This window comes from Pezoporus wallicus, unplaced genomic scaffold, assembly GCF_028554395.1.
Source record: "Pezoporus wallicus isolate ANWC-B61680 ecotype Strahan unplaced genomic scaffold, APGP_CSIRO_Pwel_v1 contig_9052, whole genome shotgun sequence".
NCBI classification, from domain to species: Eukaryota; Metazoa; Chordata; class Aves; order Psittaciformes; family Psittacidae; genus Pezoporus; species Pezoporus wallicus.
The window spans coordinates 178,011-196,946 of NW_026639751.1; the positions used below are offsets into that span (position 1 = coordinate 178,011).

Below are 18,936 nucleotides of genomic sequence, written 5' to 3' on the forward strand. Positions count from 1 at the left end.
CCCTGCCCTGAGCAGCAGAGCAGGGGGATCTGTGCGCTTGGGCTTTGAGTCCTGGCCACGTTTGCTTCATTAATCAATTACAGCAATCTCTCCTGACAGATACTTTCTTCTTAATAGACTTTAATGTGCCTCAAACCCTGTGAATAATGTTAAATGAGGAACATGTGCAGCAGTCCCACTGCCAGATACAACATTTCTGAGGTTTAATGCAGACTGGATCTGAATCTGACTATTAATATATGTTACATATGGATCTCTTTAAAAATTAGACAGTTACAAAGACTATAATGAAGGGGGAGAGATGGATTTTCCTGAATCCAGACCTACACTGAAAGCGTGTAAATCTGGGGAGCGCTCAGCGGGTAAAGCAGATGTGTTTGTGGCAAAGCACTGAGGCATGTGAACAAGAATAAGCAGGCACAGACAGCAGGTTCATAGGATCGTGGAATTAGGGCATGGATTGGGTTGGAAGGGACCTTAAAGCTCCTCCAGCTCCAACCCCTGCCACAGGCAGGGACACCTTCCACTGGAGCAGCTTGCTCCAAGCCCCTGTGTCCAGCCTGGCCTTGAGCACTGCCAGGGATGGGCAGCCCCTGGTTTTGCATCCAGGTTCCTGCTCTTGCTCTCTTTTTGGTGGCTATATCCCCCCATTGTCTTGCTTAATGGCTTCTTGTGTTTCCCAGAGAGGAGATCAAGGAGATTGCATACACATATTAGAATGCTCTTGCTGTGATTGACTCCTCGAACTGAGACTGTGCCTTGAGCATGACGCTGACTGCTTGGGACATGTGCCAGCAGCTATCCTAACCCCTGAGTTATTGCTGATGCCCTTATGACTTGAACGATGCTAAGGGTGATCCTCAGCACCCGAGGGTACAGACCCTCACAGCGGGGATCCCATCCCCTGGGAGCAGAGATGCTGGTCATGGCCGGAGTCCCCTCTGGAGCAATGCCATGAGACCCTGGGCTGTATTCATCCAGCCCCTGTTGCAAAGACGTTTGTTAGACTGTGAGGAAGAAAAGGCTCATTGTGAAGTAATGGCTTGGCTCAATATATGTAACCTTTAAGCACGCTTCCTCGCTTCTGGGAACAAACAAACTGCTTTGAAACCCAGTTCTGCTAGAAATGTGCCCTCAGATCACAGAAGCAGGGCTGGGGCTGCTCCTTTTCAACAAGGGGCTGAGAATTTTGCTCCTTGAAAAGGGTTTTGAGAGCTTTACCCCGTGTGGCCTTTCCAGTAATGCGAAGCACATTTTCCTTCTTCCAGGCTTTACTCTATCAACTTTTCCATTGTGCTGCGCAAAGATGTCTTGGAAGTCTTTTGACTTGTGACTGCAGCAGTTCTTGCTGGAGGCCCTGGAAGATGTGAGCACGAGCAGAGTGCCTAAATCTGTGTGATTTCTAGGAAAGCATGCGCCCTATAATTGGGTACATGTTTGTTTATTTAGGTGCAGTGTTTGTCTTGAAGGCAGCGAGGCTTGCAGTTATCTTTGTGTGAGAGAACTGGGAAGGTGTGGGCCAGCTGATGACCTCTCCTCTCTTCCTAAATGTGTTGTGGTTTCTCAGTTGAGCTTTGTGGAAAACCCCTACTTGGAGACTAAGAATGTAATGAGTCCTCCTTCTAAAAACTTGGATTAAGGTTGTGACTGCAGGGAATCACTGCGCCTGTAACAGAGGAGGCTGGATTCAGAGAGAGCTGCTTGTTCACAGTTCGAATCGACACTGAACAGGGTGGTAGCGAGTCACCTTCATGAAATAGTAGGGCTTTAAAAAGTAGGTTTTGGTTATCAGTTGGTTACACTGCACAAGTCTGCCCTTAACAGCAAGGACCTAGAGAGGAGGGCGCAACCTCAGTGACATTCATACTTACATCCTGACCAATGAGCCGTGTGTCTGGCAGGACCTGTGGGGATGCTGCGGCGTGGCTCAGTCCTCTCCAGCCAGCAATGCTGTCACCTGGAGTCAGGGTTTCCATCACACTGGAATGACATAGCTGCTGATGCATTGGGATCTCTGGTCTCCAGGTACAAAATCACTGCTGATGCATTGGGATCTCCAGTCTCAGAATACAAAAATCACTGCTGATGCATTGGGATCTCTGGTCTCCAAATACAAAATCACTGCTGATGCATTGGGATCTCTGGTCTCCCTTTGCTGCCAGCTCTTTGCCCAGTGGTGGTGTTACTGTGGGCCCTGGCAGATGGAGAGAATGGGATCACCAGCCCATCAGTTCCTGGAGATCTTGCTGTCTTCAGCTTCCTGCAGTGTGAGCTCACTGGTCAGAATACCACCATGTGGTGCTAATAAGGGGAGAGGATGTTTGCTCCTTGACTGTTCCTTTACTGCCAGAATCAGCAGCTTTCTGGCCCTGGGCTTTGGGGCACAGCCCATCAGTGCTAACTGACAGTAGATCAAGTGTCTGGCTGGGAGGATAATTGCTGCAGGAATTAATTGGCAGCGTGTAGCCAGAGCTGGAATAGGATGAAAGTGCTCCCAGACCTGGACACTTGGCTAAAATAAGCTACATGGGGTTGAAGGCTGGGTTTCCTCCGGCTGTCCGGGAGGGAGAGGCACTTCCCGCAGGTCGGCCTGGTTGCCATGGGAATGGCATCCCAGTGCCACCCAAGCGGGATGCTGGAAGATCCAGTGACATGGTGTTCTCAGGGATGGGGATGGTGGGTCAGTGCTCCTGTCCCCTTTGCCTTGGTCCTCGCTTATGCTCTGCTTCACGAGAAGCAGCTTTCCAAGTCCAGCCAAGGGCTGAGCTCTGAGCCATGGAGAAGAGCTGGTCTTTTGTTATTGAGGATGAGCGACTCCACACTTAATAGAGTTCAAGTTCTGAACGGGCTGCTGTTGTGCAGGAAGCTTCCATACGTCTTTGAAGGCTTGGCACAGGCCACACTTATTCCTGTGAACCAGGGGTTAAATCCTCCTCGATGGAGAGGTGGGATTTCCTTTCTCAAGGTGACCGACCTTCCTTCCTCCTTGGTCCCAGGCGGGACGGGCCACGGCTGCTCCTGGGAAAGCTCTGGCAGGACCCTTGGTCCCCAGCAGATGGGTATGGGACAGAGGGAGGGGAAACCGCCTGCCTTGTGCTTTGGGGAAAACAAAGAGGATGAGATAATGCCCTGGCATGCGACGGGCTCCCGGCACATGGGAACTGGCAGCTTGTTGTTTGAGGGCTGAGTTAATAGCAGAAACATGCCGAATCCTGACGGCGGCTGTAAGCGGAATCAGCCTTCAACTGCGGGTACTCGGGCAGCGTTTCACACCCCAGCATCAGGGGTTCATACACCACTAGAACCTGCTGGTCTGATTTACTGGGTGAAGAGGTTGCACGCAAGCTGGTGTGCACTTGTGTGCATTTCTCTCCTGTGATAGGTTATCGAGTCATTTGAGAGCAAAGGAGTTTCCTCAGTGCCAGTGTACCATGTTGAACTGTTGTAGCTGTTACCTTTCATGTGGAATCCTTCAGGTATCTCTAAATGAATCAGCATCTCTGATTTTCAACAATCCCAATATATGAAAGAGGTAAAAAGTAGTGTTAAGATAAAGGGGGAAAAAATGGGGATGGAAACTTAAAAATGGTGTTTTCTTCTGTTCAGGTAACAAATAGTTTGTTCTCATTGAAGGTGAACAGGAACTATACTGAAATAATAACAATGTGGGTTGATTTAGAAAATGCAGGTGGATAAAGAGACAACACAGATACATACCATGTTATTTCAGCTGATAACATCGGTTTCAGTGATGACTCTGTTAACGCAGGTAAGGAAACTGCCTGCTTGTGTACTCAGAAATACAGTGTTTGGTTGGAAGCATACATGTAGCTCAGTGGTTTTGTTCTTAGCCTTTGGGGAGAAGTAAGTTATCCTATTTCATTTTCCTTGTTGCTTGCTTAAGATGAGGAATTGCTCTTTGCAGTCACTTGTGTGACCTGCTGGGGCGAGAGCATGCAGGGAGAGGCTGGGACCAGAGGAGGGATGCAGGGAAGGGGGATGCTCGCTGTGGTCCCCGGACTCCTGTGTACCTTACCCTGTATTTTACTGAAAGAGCCATTCAGATAAGCTGGACTGATGAAGTTGGAATCTACTGGGTTTAAGCATGGGACCTTGTACAAGGGCCTATAGGGACAGAGCAAGGGGAGATTGAGATGAGCTCTTAGGCAGAGCTCTTCCCCGGGAGGGTGCTGAGGCGCTGGCACAGGGTGCCCAGAGAAGCTGTGGCTGCTGCATGCACTTTAAGGTTCCTTCAGCCCAAACCAGGCTGGGATTCTACCTCCCAATGTATTTCCACTGCTTGTGCAGAACAGCTTTGTCTGCAGAGCTCTGCCCAAGGGTGTTTGGAAAACACAACCATTCCCTCCTGTGCCCCCCCCACAGCGGGGCTGTGATCCCCAGCTATCTTGCTTTTGTATGCAAGTGTTAATAAACCCAGTACATCTGTACAAAGCCCTCCTCTGTCTGCTTGTCCAACACCCCCCTGCGCCCTTGATATTAAAAACATGCCCTCTGCGCTGCAGCAGGCGAGATAAATGGAAACACATTTGGATCATTCCTGCCGGGCTCGGGTAACTGGTTTCCATTGCTGTGAGGTTTTAAGAGACCGCTGGTGAGCCAGGTAGCTTAAGAGATGAAGCTGTGGCATCGCAGCTCGGGTCCCTCTTGAGCTCCTTAATTCACATGAGGGCTGTGGCTGCTCCCAGGGGTGAAGATTTTCACTGAACCTGCAGTCATCAGGCCCTTGCTGGGGCCAAGACTGTGATCAGACCGAGGTGGAAGTGTCCATTCCTTAAGGAGCTGTGGAGCTCACCTCTAACAGTGAGAGACTGTTCCTGGGTTAGATGCATGCTGTCCTTGTGCTGTGCAATGTGTAGTCCAGAACACGTGTGTGTGCAAATACAGAGTGGAATAGCCTACCCTAAACCCACTTTATTTTGCTAAAACCTCATTTTAAATCAAAGCTGCTTCTTGTGAGAGCCCTCCTTTAGTAAGGGGTGGATGTTTTCCTCCTGGAGGCTGAGAAATGCATAACCAATGTTTAAAAATAGCTTAAGAAATTTCCCTGTCCATGCAAATGTGTTTCAGATGACTTTTGTTAAGGCTGTTACAATGCTGTCAAAAATAACACATTGTTTGAATGTACTATACTATAAATGAGCTATAGGAAACATCGAGCTTCTGCCTCTCTGGTGCTGTCGCTGCTGATGCCAGTGCTCCCAATGGGGTGAGCCTCATCCTGGCACCGGTGTGTTCAGCCAAGCCCCAGCTCCTGGAGTCTTGTGTTTATGGAATTACACCTGGAATCCAGAGCCAGGCTGCTGTATGTGGAGGTACCTGGGTTTTACCTGAGGAAATGGGGGTTTGGGGCTGGAAACTGGCAGTGACGCACGGTGGTGGGGCTGACCTCAGCCTGCTCCCATGCTGTAACATAGGAAGCACTGGAGACTCTCACGTCATGCTTTAGCCACAGTTTGCAGGGGTTCCAGCAGGAATTGCAGCGTGTAAAACAGAAAGAAACTCTTTAAAGTGAGCCTGACTGCTGGGGCCCGGGCCATGAAGCTGAGCAAACCTGAGCGATGCTCACTAGGGCCTGACCCATGGGTGCTGTCAGCATTCCAAGACCCAGCACAGGGCTGTGGGGCTCATTTGGAGCCCCTGTCCCAAGAGCTCACTGCTGTGCACTAACACCCAGGCCTTCTTGGGGTACAGAGCATCGTGGGGACGCGGGCTGGGACTCAGCCAGGCTCCGCATTGAGTCGTGTTTCATGTGAACATTGTCTGTAGCCTTTTAACTAAAAACCCATCTGATCTCAAGGGTTTGGTCTCTTAGATCTGAAAAATGAATTTGGTGTTTAGCTGATGACTGGGAAAGGAGCGGAGCAAGAAGGACGTGATGGATAAAGCTTTCCTTCAGGCTGTGGTATACACTGAAGGAGGAACTTGGCAGAGTGTCTGAGACCCGTCTCATAACGTAACCCCCACGCTCTGTTCATCCAGCTTCAGCAAACTACACCCAGCCTTTGTGCTTATCTGCTCATCTTCTGAGCTAAATAATGGGATCGTACTTACGAGACCTTTTTAAAGTCAGATTGAAGCTTGCTTGCTCTGTAAAAACAGCACCTCAACCGCACATCTGACCGGTGCTAACAGGGAAATGTGTGTTAAAATGTGTGTAGCTTTTAACACTTACCCAGCTTTGGGGGCAGCTTTTGACATGAAGTGTTTGCCACAGGATTTCTTCTGCGGCTGTGAGCTGGAGAAGCAATCCTGCTCCTGTAAATGTTACTTGCATTCAGACGGAAACTGTGCTGTCCATCCCATGTGCGTCCTCCGTGGGTGATCACAAGATTTCCACTTCTGGGTCTTTTGGACCAGTGTAACAGGGACAAAGCACTGTCTTTGCTATTGAAGAGCTGGGGGGAAGGAGAGGAAGGTTTGCATTGGCTGCGTTGCAGTTGTCTTCTGTGCAGAGAATGAACTTCAGTTGCAAGGGTACAGGTTATCTATCCTAGGAAGTGTCTTCAGGCACATTTGCATGACAGAGGACTTAATGGAGGCAGTGAAATTTCACCCACAAAAAGCACTCTGCCAGGAGAGGTCAGAACCTGGTTGTCAAAGCCCGACTGTACCCTTGGCTCGGGGGAAAAGGCAGCCACGAGCAGAAATTGCACCTTTGCTTCAATGAAATCCTTGCCGCATCCTTTCCTTTTTCCCTGCTGCCAGCTCTGAGCCCTGGGCAGCCAGCGGTCCAGGCACCCATTGGAGAAGCTGGGGAGCCCATCACCAGGCTGTCTGGGCACACCGGCCAGCAGGCACGGTGGGGATGGGTCTCACATCACTGCTCAGCCTTGCAGGAACCACGATGGGTTTGCTCCAAGCTGATCTTTTCAGGTGCAGCTATTGAGGCAGATGGTCTGATGGCCTTTTAATGATAGTGACATACGTTATCCCAGTCCTGCAGAAAGGATCTCTTGCCTCTTCTCTTCCATGGCAGGCAGCTGAGGGACCCATGCCAGGGGCATCTTTTATTGCAGAGGCAGAGAAGTGCTGGTGAGTTCTGTGCAGAACGCAGCTGGGCTCAATCACGCAAGCTCAGAGCGAGTAAAACCCTGGTGAGGAGCTGGAATGCTCAGGCTCATCCTGCCACCGCTGCAGGACGGACACAGGGAACCAAGTGTGGTCACAGAGGTACCTCTCACAGGTGACCCCATGCCTAAGGGATGCTTTGACCTCCCTGGTGCACAAATAGCAACGCTCATGTCTCTAATTCACCACTTTGGCAGCAAACTCCTGGCTGGCACTGCTCTGGTTTTAGAAAGTGGATCTGAAGCACAGCAAACAGAAAACTGCTTTTGCCTGAGCCAAGCCATTAATGGCCTTCAGCTCTGGTTAAGTCTGATGCAGGGTGTGTTTGTAACAGAGAGCAGGATGGGCTCCCCTGGGCTTAGGGGGATAAACATCTCACCGGCAATCCTGCCCTGGGAACCAGAGCTGCTGCTGGTCCTGCCCCTGCTCATCATCTCCCACCACTGCACAAGGGAGCAGTGATGGGTCTGGGGCTTTTAGAGGTGTGATTGTGGAGAGCTGTGTTGAGCTCTGCAGCTCCCCGGGCTGCTCCCAAGGAAGGTTTCTAAGATATTCCAAAGCTGTCATTGATCAAAGCCCCTTCACATCAGGCCATGTGTGCTGGTGTTTGCATGGAGGTTGTAGGAGCCTCTAACTGGCCTTTTAAATTATCGGTTTTAAGGTTTAATCTCTGTCTGATAGTCTGGAAACAAGATGAGCTGTTCTGTGTACTTCTGCCCTTTTAAGGGGCTTGATTTGAAACACTCTGAAGTGGGCATTGGCTGAGGGTGCTCATCACGCATCAGGCTGGATCAGAACCATAGCCATACACAAACCACCCCAAAATCCACCTGCTCCCTGGCACTGGGGCTTCAGACAGCTCCTTCCTGGCTCTGCCTTGCGTGTACCCATGGGGGATGGCTGTGTGAACCGTGTCTGCCAGCAGTGGGAGGCCTGGGCCCCCGGAGCTCCAGATGCTGGGTGTCAGCTTGGTTGCACTCCGTAACTGATGGTCCTAGAAGGCAAGCGTGAGGAAACCGATTGCACGTTTCTGTTGCATAGGGGTAGGAGCTCTCCTCAGTGCAGCTTCGCAGGCCAGCTCTTGGGGAGGGTTTGCAAACCCTTCTAATTTAAGAGGGGCCATAAAAAGCAGGAAGGAAAACCAGCACAGGAAAGCAAATTGAGGGAAATTTTAACTACCTTGAACCTGAGAACTGGAAGGAAACCATCTGGTTCTAGGATCCCGAGGATGAATGCAGGAGGGCTGTGCACAGTGTGAAGCCTCGCAGGGGTCTCACAGCCTTTGCGATGAGGGGAAGGAGACTGTCCTGAAGAGATTTCTGTGCAACAGGAAAGGTGCACGGCAGAGAAACTGAGCAAGGAGGAAGGCAAAGACCAGTGTGCGCTGAGGGGTAAATGCTGTCTGTGTGTTAGCTGTCCCCAACACGAAGCACAGCTCCCAAAGCCTGCAAAGAGCTTGGTGGAAGAGGCTGAGGGACTTCCATTGCCTTATCTCCATGGGATTGGTCTGGTAAGTGCCAGGGTAGCAGGAGTGCTTTGGTGTCTGTCAGGAGGGGCCTGTTCATCCCTATGGATGCTGCTGGCTCGCCTGTGGCTTTATAACCCCTTTATAACCTGCGAGGGGCAGCTCACCCTTATGTAGTGCAGAAATGTAAAGATGAGCTGCCATCACCATGAGCATCCTCTTCCCCCAGGGACCCCAAGGAACTCTGCAGTGCAGGGAGGGCTCTGAAATGCCCTGTTTCCATCACCAGCCTCATGTCTTTTGGAGAGAGCCCAAGCGATAAGTTCTGGCTTTATAGCAGCATTTGCTTTTGATGTGCAAATTGCTGAGCTTAGCAGGGACAAATGGGCAACGCTTTACAAGTTACCTTGGATTAAAGCAAATCTGTGGAGATTGTTCTCTAGGTCCTTTGATGGTTTCCATTTCAGAAATAACCAGTCCCATGCTCCCAGTGAAGGAACCTGGATATCCCTGGTGCAGAGGAGCATGTGGGGTCTGAAGGAAGGAGAGCAGAGGATCCTGTCCCGTCCCCTGCAGGCAGAGGCCCCAGTTGCTGTGTCCCTCGGGCCACACGTGCATCACTGCATGGGTAATTAATGATAACGGGTGTCTGAAAGCATCGCTCTGTGGTTCTCAATAGCCTGCCAGCCAGCACAGGCCATTGCTTTTCTCCCTGAAATGTTTATGATCCTTCTTTTCCTCCCTGTGTCATGGTTGAAAGCATTTTCTTTATTTCCCTTGAACTAATAATGTAAATCTGGGAACTGGAAACCCATAGCCTGGTTTTATATATATATATATATATATATATATATATATATATGAAGAATATAAATCAGGGAATAGTTAAAACTGTGTTATTCCTGGCAGCTAAACTCCTTTTTTAATGAACACTTTGATTTCTTGTTTTGGAAGCCGTTTTCTCCATGTGTGTATGCAGCCATGTGGAAGGAGCAGTGCAGAGAGGGCTCGGGGTGGCTGCTGAGCCTTTTGAGGTGGTGGAGGTACCAGGAGCTTGCTGGAGTCCGCAGCTTTTCAGCTGGTGGCAGGAGAAACATGTAGTTAAGCCTGGTTCTTATCAATCCCAGAACCCCAGCCTGGTTTGTGTTAAAGCTCATCCAGCCCCAACCCCTGCCACGGGCAGGGACCCCTTCCACTAGAGCAGCTTGCTCCAAGCCTCTGCGTCCAACCTGGACTTGAACACTGCCAGGGATGGGGCAGCCACAGCTTCTCTGGGCACCCTGTGCCAGCGCCTCAGCACCCTCACAGGGAAGAGCTTCTGCCTAAGAGCTCATCTCAGTCTCCCCTCAGGCAGGTTAAAGCCATCAGTGGGAGCTTTGCCTTAGGAAGAGCTGAAGAATTGGAATTCCAAGATCTTTTTCTAGCAGGATCTGGTTTTTATTCCTCTAAGCTGTTCGGTTTTACAAGGCTTGGGAACGCCGGTGCTTTCTGCTCCACACCAGTGATGGGCATTTGTTTCTGATTAGTATTTATTGGATTATTTCAGTCAGAGGGAAGCTCTGTGTCAGAGCCCTGCAGGATGCGCTCTGTTATTTGTTCACAGGACGGTGTTTTCTTTTCCTGCTTGGTTTTGCATCAGTCGCTGGGGATCTGCCTTGAAACAGATTAAACCAGATTAAACAGATTACAGCCTCTTACCCAAGCGTCTGTTTCTTCCACGGGTAAGGGCATGTTTCAGACTCGCATGGCTGGAAATAGCAGCAGCCTAGAGCACCCTGACAACCTCAAGGCTGTGTCCAGCTTTCTGCTGCTTTTCCCAATAGCTGGAATTAGCCCCTCTCTGGAGAAAGGGCTGCTGGTCGCTGCCTGAATCAGATGGCTTGTGGCAAGATTAGCAGTAGGTACTGTTGGATTTATGGGTGTGCGTGGGGCTGGCTAACAAAGCTATGGAAAAACACATAGGTAGTGTTTTATGTAGGGAAAATAATATGGAAAACTTGTGGTTTAATGGCATCCGACTTCCTGACATGAGGTCATATTTCCATAGTTTGCCTTGTGAATTAGAAAGCAAATGAGAATGCGAAGACCGAGCTGAACCTTTGACTAGTGTGCTTCTCACTGTGGGTGAGAAAGCCTCCCCAAACCAGGGATCTTTGTGGACAAAGGTATGGCAAATAAGTGAAAATACCAGGATTTTCCCCCTGGGCGTGGGGCTGAGAGCTTGGATTTTGCTGGTGGAAATCAGAGCGGTTGCCTCAAGTCAGGAGAGCGATAGCGGCTCTGGAGCGATGTAACATGAAATGAGAAGCAGGCTCAGAGCCCTTCCTCTGCGGAAATAACAAATAGGCTTTTACAGGAGAATAAATGCGCAATACTTGGCAGTGGCTCGCCATGGGGGAACCAGCAAGTTCATTTGGTCCGAGAGCAAGGAAAGCTGCAGAGGTTCAGCAAGACTCAGGTGCGGGTCAAGCCTGAGCTTTCCTTTTCCTGCTGCATCTCTGTTTTCCACAGCACATATAACATATTACTACTGCAAACTGCACGTCCCAGCGCAGCCCCTCTGCGTGCATCCAACTAAGAACCAGAAATCCCAAGGTGTTTTTGCCTTTTCTTCTCTTCCAGGACAATGGACCGGCCCAGAGCAGGAGGACGATGCCCCATGTGGCTGGTGGCAACGCCATGGACAACAAGCAGATGCTGAATGTGCAGAACCACCACCCGAACCGGCTCTATGGCAACAGCAGCTCCGAGTCAGCTCTGCCAGGCCAGCTGAGTGGCCTCCACATATCTCCTGGCCACAGGTAGGATGAGAGCATGGCCAGGCTCTGGGTTCTCTCCTGCAAACTCGGTTTCAGGGGGATACATTGAGGCTGTGGTGATCCCGGAGCCCCTGAGATCCTTCACCAGCTCCGTTGCCCTTCTCTGGACCCAGCTCCTCAGTATCTCTCAGTATGCCCCAGAAGTGGAAGATGGGCGAAGGAGCTGGTTTTCCAGATCTCCATAAGGCCGATGGGGGTAGGTAGATTAGCAGCATCAGATCCAGTCCCCAGTCTGGGATGAATGCCAGGGAGCATCAGAAACATTAGTTAGATTGGATACAAGGAGGAAATTCTTTCCTGTGAGGGTGGTGAGGCACTGGAATGGGTTGCCCAGGGAGGTTGTGAATGCTCCATCCCTGGCAGTGTTCAAGGCCAGGTTGGATGCAGCCTTGGGTGTCATGGTTTAGTGTGAGGTGTCCCTGCCCATGGCAGGGGGTTGGAACTGGATGATCTTAAGGTCCTTTCCAACCCGAACTATTCTATGATTCTATCCTGGTTTTCCAAGGTATATAAGCAAGGCAGGATGGAGAGGTTTGCCCTCCTAGGAGTGGGGATTGCACGACCACAGACCCAGGAGCAAACACTTGGCCTGGAGCTGGAGGTACCCACAGGGAAAATGAACCCCAGTAAATGGGGATGTTTGGGAATGGTCGATCAGGTCCGTGCAGCTGTGCGGGAGGCTGGGAAATGAAGAACACTCCAAGGAAAGAAACAGCTTTTGTGTAGCCAGGAAGGGTTTGGGTGGAAGACTCTGGCTTTGAGACGGGCCAGGTTGTGGACTGCGATGCTTGCGCATGGCTTAGGCTGCTGCTGATTTATGCTCCTCCAGACTGGCAACATCCTGCAAGCAAGCAGTGTCTGCATCACATACAAGGAGCAAAGAGAGTTTCTGTTCCTCTGGGGAGCTCTGCCTGCACTAATTCATATTTCAGTGACGCTGCGAGCCAGCTTATTCCCTGCGCTGCTCCAGGGAAGTTAATGAAGTTGGAAAGGAGGGATCTGCACAAAAAGCATGGAGAACAAAAATCTCATGTTTACCTCTGTGCGAGCCAAAAGGCAGGAGATTAGCTCGAGCGTTTGAGTAGAATTGGGGCAGAAGTGAATTTGTGCTTGATGGGGCTGGACAGGTCAAAACCTGCTGCTTTTCATTGAGGACGTGTGAACTGAGGTACAAGAGGGCTGCAGCAGGGCAGAGGGGAGCCCAGGGTTGATTTTCTTTGTTTGAAAGTGATTTTTCTTTCTCTTTAATTCCGTTTTCATGCAACAAATGCAGTGCTGGTGGAGAAAATGAGCCAGACGATGGCTGAAATCTGTGTGATGGGGTTCAGGGCTCTCGCTGGTTTTATTGGCTTTATAATGACCTTGGTGACCTCCTCCTTAAACAGGAAAAGGAGCCCCTTCCCCCCAAGCTGTGCTGTGCTTTGGGGCCCCACTGCAGCACAACAGCACTTGAATTCACCTCTGCTCAGCAGGACACGTGCACATGTACCCAGAATACATTTGATTCCAAGCTGTGCTTGCAATGTTTTGCTGTGCTGAATGAACCAGAATCATGGTTTAAATGACTCTTTGTTGTCTGTTGTACCCCAGTCGTGCTGCATCCAGACAAGGAGCAGCGTCTGGATGCTGGAGGTTAGGGGAGCGGTTATGGGGCTGCTCTTGTGTCCCCTCCACCACCTCATTTTAGCTGTGGCTGTGCCTGGCAAATGGATCTTTCCATGCAGTCACCTACAGGAACGCTAACTTCAAAAGAGATGGAAAGGGGATTTGCTGTCATGCCTGTGCCCAGCAGCAGCACACGTTGTCCCCATGCTAAGTGTCCTAACAGTGGTACAAGGGGTGGCTGGACCTCCTGGCCCTACATCATTAAAGAAACTCATTGTTTTACCCGTTTTTCCCAGTACATTCCATGTGTGGCACAGCAATTGGCAGTGCTTGTAAGCAGCTGCCCTATTTCCTGAAGGCATCTGGTAACTGGGCCAGCCCAAACTGTGTTGCTCAACCAGAGCTGAACAGGGAACAAGTTTACCTTCCCTGGTTCAGTGGCTGTTCTAGGACAGGCACCTCCAGGCACAGAAACCACGGGAACAGAGAGGTGTTTAAGTGAATCTGAGGGAATGTGGAGGTTCCCATCGGTCCCTCATGAGCTGACAGTTGCTGTTTGTGTTTGACTTGAGCCTGTCTTTCTCTCCTTCAAAACAGCATCGACCCCGTGAAGTCTCTCCCACGGAACAGAAATGGGATTGATGTGGAGTCGGACGTCTACAAGATGCTTCAGGATTATGAAAAGCCCATTTCGGAGCCTAAGCAGTCGGGGTCCTTCCGATACTTGCAGGGCATGTTGGAGGCTGGTGAGAATGGTAAGGAGGTTGGCATCCTTAGTGTGTCCCATCAAGTCCTCCCTGCAAACAGGGCTGTGGCTTGAGCCATCATTTGATCCCTTTGCACCCACTTCCGTGGTCCCACACCCACCAAGCTGTTGTTGAAGGCTTCACCTCCTTCTCCTTCCTTTCCCGAGGTCCAGAAGCTTGGAAAGCCTCTGCAGGACCCATCTATAAGAGCTGATGGGAAGGGTCTGCAATCTCTTCTGCTTTGCCCTTTTTACTGTACATCACCTTGGTGCTGAGGCAGCTCAGCCCAACACGAGATGCTCTGAGCATCCTGTGAGGGTCCTGGCTCCCTGCAGATCCTGGATCCCTGCATCTGGGTGGCAGGTTTCAAACCGGGATTTCGGATACTCGGCATCTGGGGGCTTACCAGGTTTTGTGGTTGACTTGAGCATGGTGTGAAGGTTGGGTTTCCAAATGGCTTTTGCGTGGCAGCTGTGTTCCCTGGACTGCTTGTGAAATGCACTGGCCTGAAGCGGTTGTGTAAGATCACCAGTGGAGAACCAGCAGCCTGTCTGAGTAAATGGCATTTGCATAAGGACGTGGGATGGTCCTCGGCAGTGCAGGGATAGCGATCAGGAGCTCCTGGCTCACATCTGGCGTCTGCCACAGCTTCCTGCCTGTGTCGTTAACACAAGCAGGAGCCAGCTCCAAGCATTAAATAAGATCCCCAAACTGTACATTTCAGCTTCTTTTTATTTGCCTTTCAACCTCAAGTCCACTGCAGCTTTTATGTTCAAACTCTCAGGCTTTGCTTTACAATCATTAGGGCAAGACTCTTCTTTCTGCTTCCTTCCAAGAGCCTCGTACTCCGATCATGTGAATCCATGAACTTAGTTTTTATGGGAAAACACCAACTACTGGAAATCTCATTATGAAGCTGCAAGAGGTAGCAAGTGAGGCTGCTGCACTTGAGTTTGTGTGTATAAAATGATGTTCTTTGACCAGTGGGATATTGCTTGCTTCACAAGAAGCACGATCGCAGGTAACTTCTGAGCATCGAGAGGTTCCTCCACTTCCAGTTTCCTCAGTGGTACTGAGGCGTGTCTGCAAAGCATGAGATAGGATCAGCCTTGGAAGCACTGCGTGTAAATGCCGCAGCCCCTCCTAGGCTGGCACGAAAACCGGTGCTAATGACAGGCTCCAGTTGTACCTTCAGGTCCTTCACCGAGAGCAAGCAGGAGCAGCTCCTTGTGCAGCATCGGCTGCACCCCTGGGCCTCCTCATTAGGAAGAATAAATAGGAAGCAACTGTGTTAATGCTGTGAGGCGCTGGCACAGGGTGTCCAGAGAAGCTGTGGCTGCCCCATCCCTGGCAGTGCTCAAGGCCAGGTTGGACACAGGGGCTTGGAGCAAGCTGCTCTAGTGGAAGGTGTCCCTGCCCGTGGCAGGGGTTGGAGCTGGAGGAGCTTTAAGGTCCCTTCCAACACAAACCAGGCTGGGGTTCTGTGACTCCTCTCTTCTCTGTGCCAGGGAAAGGGAACACAATTGGAGCTTTGCTGTTTTGCTCCTGCCTCACCTCGCATCCTGCAGCCCGGGGGGTCAGAAACCCAGTGCTGCCCTTTGGGAGGACAGGAGAAGGAAAAGGCTATGGAGGACAGAGAGGTGCTGGGACAGTGCCCGGAGCCTGGGTCTGCCCCAGCCAGTCCTGCTGTCTGCTTATCCCGGCAGTTCCTTGGCACCAGCCCATCCCCAGTGCTGTGTTATTGGGTTGGAGCCCAGGATGCTGCTGATGGGCATGAGCCAGGGTGGTGACAGGCTGGAGGGGTCCCTCCTGGGGCTCTGCCACCCCTTTGCCCCTCGGCAGTGGGGACGTGCGGCTGGTTGTTACACTCTGTTTACTTCATAAGGGATGAGAAATTAAGTGAAAAGCCTCTCTCCTGGCATAAAGCTCCATGATACATTCAGATTTCAAATCCCAGGAGTGTTCCTGCTTCGTTGTTTTGCAGCTCCCACCCCTCCTCCTTCTTCCTTAAGCCTAAAATTACACATTTTGGCCTGAGCCTGCTTTGTGTTGTCCTTTTAAAGTCAAGATCTTCTCTCCTGAGGAGCTGGGTGTCCTGGACAACCACCTGATTTATATGGAAGGTGTTTCTACTGGAAGCCTAGCATCACCAGCCCCATCCCGGCACCCTTAAGGAGCAATGTTTCATGCTGAGGATCTGGGGGAGGCTGGAGGTATCAGCAGTTGTCTCTATGGGTGCCCTTGGTGTGGGAAGGATGAGCAGTGCAGCCACAAACGGGGATGGGGATGGTTCAGATCGTGGAGTGAAAGCATCTCACTGCCTTGCTGAGGACCAAAAATTGCTGTGAGGCTGTGGGCTGGTAAATAGAAGGAAATGATGGAGGATGGGAAGCAGCCCTGTCTGCAGGGCTTGTTTTGCTGTAAAATCGTTTGGGTTTTTCCTCTCCTTCTCCTCCTCTCTTTTCTAAGCAGCTTATCCAAGCTCTGCCTGGGAGCCAGTGACAGCTTGACTGTTGAATGCCGGCAGATGAGCACGTCCGGTCCAAGCACGCCAGGTCCCTCGCTGCAGGAAGCCAACAGCTTAAGCAGTTGTTTCTGTTCGTTCCCAGCAAGGCAGAGGAAGGACTCGGCAAGGGAGCTTGGCTGGAGCCAGCCCAGGGCTTGGGGGACCCCTGGGCTGGAGCAGCCCCGCTCTGGTCCTGGGCAGGCGCTGTCACACGTGTCACAGCTCTCAGTATCTCCAGGCACTGTATTTTGTCTCAGGGAAGTGGGATTTGATGGGAAATCGGTTCTTTTGGGTTTACTCGCTTGTGTTGGTGTCTGGATCAGAGCTATGGCTGGAGATGGGGTCTGCTCTGTGAGGCTGCCTGCGCATCCCAAGGGTGAGCTGGGTGGTACTCACTAAATAGCCCAGCAGCCACAATCATATCTCATGTCTGGATAAGGCAGCTTTGCCTTTGACAAGGTGTATATGCCAAACTGTTAGCACAGTGCATGGATATATCTGCTGGTGCCGCCAAGGGCTTCTGCCATCACCCGTGCTTCGTTAGGATGAGAAGAGGGTCAGCACAGTGTCCTGCGGTCATCCACGGCCCCAGATGCTGTCTGAATCTAGCTGGCCTCACTCTTTGCTTTTTCATTCCTTCCAAGCCTGTGTGACAAAGACTTATCAAAGAAAGAAGAAACAAAAGCCCGGCGAGGGCAGGTTCTCAGTGTGTGTCTGTTTCACATTCCGGGCAGGTGAGAAGCTCGACAAGCTCAGCAACCCCCGAAGCATCAAGTCCCCGGTGTCCAAGCTTGGCGGTGCCATGTCCGGGCTGCAGATGCTCCCTGAGTGCACCCGCTGCGGGAACGGCATCGTGTAAGTATCACATCCCAACGGAGCCTCCGGTTCGGTAGGGAGGGGAATGCAGCTGGATGAGGTCCTACCAGATGTGTGGGTCAGAGTTTGTAGCAGAATACCTTACATTTATAGCAGAATATCTTGAATCCCTTTCTGTTCTTTGCTAACCATTTATAAACCTGGAATTGAGGAATATGGTTTGGCTTGTCCCTTTTAAGGGAATCTTGCAGCAGCACAGGGATGATTCATGGGATGGTTTCTGCCCTGCTTATCCTAGTAACTGCCCAGGGACTATGAATAGTGCTGGCACTCTTTCACTGCCTTATGGAGGGAGAAACACTTTGAGGGTCAAGTCGAAGAGGTCTGTGGATGATTTTTGTTTGCTTATTGAAGAGTCACTCTCCGATGGATTGATGCTGGGTCTGATTTCGGAGCATACAGGCATTTCCCTGCTTCATTGTGTTGTAATTTATGTTCTGTTGTAATTTACTGCTCAAGCCGGATTTGCTGGCTGGGAGCCTGCTCTGCAAATGCTGTAACCATGTTCTTGCTGGTGCTGTGAGCTGAGCAGAGATGCTCCAAAAGCCACAGTGCTTGCATGTGCGCATCCCCAGCCCTGCCAGCAGTGCCTGGAGTGTGTTCAGCTGCTGGCTTCTGATGCTCAGATCCAGCCTGAGTGTAGATGTTGAAGGCTCTGCTTTGCATCACATCCTGGAGCGATGCGGACAGATGGGAACGGAGCATCCCTTCCCACAGAAACATGACGGAGCTGCGCCTGGAGCGGGATGGCAGCTTTGGGTGGGCTGAGATGCTGGGATGGGAACCCACGATAACACCCTCACATGTCCCTGCATGCTGCTTTCCTTCACTTACTCCATTTTACTGGAGGGTGCTGAGGCGCTGGCACAGGGTGCCCAGAGAAGCTGTGGCTGCCCCATCCCTGGCAGTGCTCAAGGCCAGGTTGGACACAGGGGCTTGGAGCAAGCTGCTCTAGTGGAAGGGGTCCCTGCCCGTGGCAGGGGTTGGAGCTGGAGGAGCTTTAAGGTCCCTTCCACCCCAACCCATTCTATGAGTCTATGAATGTTTGTGCTCTTTGCTTCTCCACTCACCTCAGCTCTCCCCATCCCTCCCCAGGGGCACGATTGTCAAAGCTCGGGACAAACTCTACCACCCCGAGTGCTTCATGTGCGACGACTGCGGCCTCAACTTGAAGCAGAGGGGTTATTTCTTCATCGAAGAGCAGCTGTACTGCGAGACGCACGCCAAGGAGAGGGTTAAGCCCCCCGAGGGCTATGACGTGGTCGCTGTTTATCCCAACGCCAAGGTTGAACTTGTCTAAACCCGGGCTGAGCCGTGCAGAGGGCGGGCGCCCACCCACCGCCACCGGCTGCGCTGGGGCTGGAATCAACCCCGCTTACCAGAGCCCAAGTTCCAGTGCCTTTTCCTAGATAAAACCGTTTACACCTGGGACCTCCGGGGGCTGGTGTTGAAAGCATACGAACAGGTTTTCCCCTTCTTTTTGACACTCTGCTTTTCGGTTGCTGCGGTGGGATATTAGCCTGTGCCATAACCTTATCCAAGATCTGTGTAAATATTGATTAATTCTCTACTCTGTTTCCTATGAAACCAGTATTCCCCCTTATATGCCCCCCCCCCCTTCTGAAAAAGCAAGGAAGATGTTTTAGAAGCTCATAGAAAATAAGGCACTTTAACAAATGACGCTGACTCCAACATCCTGACATTTATCTCCTGCCTTCTGGCTGCCCCAGGGATTAAAACCCGACCCCCTGAGGAGCCTGGGATGCAGTACCAGCGGGTCGGAGTTCCTGGCTCATCCCAGCTGATGTGCTGAGGAAGGGTGGTCTCTTA

General features: G+C 51.2%; 1 protein-coding gene across 1 annotated transcript in view; it reads left to right on the forward strand.

The window, feature by feature from the left end:
• The window catches only part of PDLIM4 (PDZ and LIM domain 4), a 38,955-nt gene extending 20,246 nt beyond the window's left edge, over positions 1–18,709 (forward strand). Inside the window, exons 4-7 of the mRNA XM_057415867.1 lie at positions 11,177–11,355; positions 13,576–13,733; positions 16,965–17,085; positions 18,202–18,709. Of these exons, the coding sequence (XP_057271850.1) occupies positions 11,177–11,355; positions 13,576–13,733; positions 16,965–17,085; positions 18,202–18,406 (663 nt within the window). The 3' untranslated portion in view covers positions 18,407–18,709. The remainder of the gene's footprint in view (positions 1–11,176; positions 11,356–13,575; positions 13,734–16,964; positions 17,086–18,201) is intronic.
• The last annotated feature ends 227 nt before the right edge of the window (positions 18,710–18,936 follow it).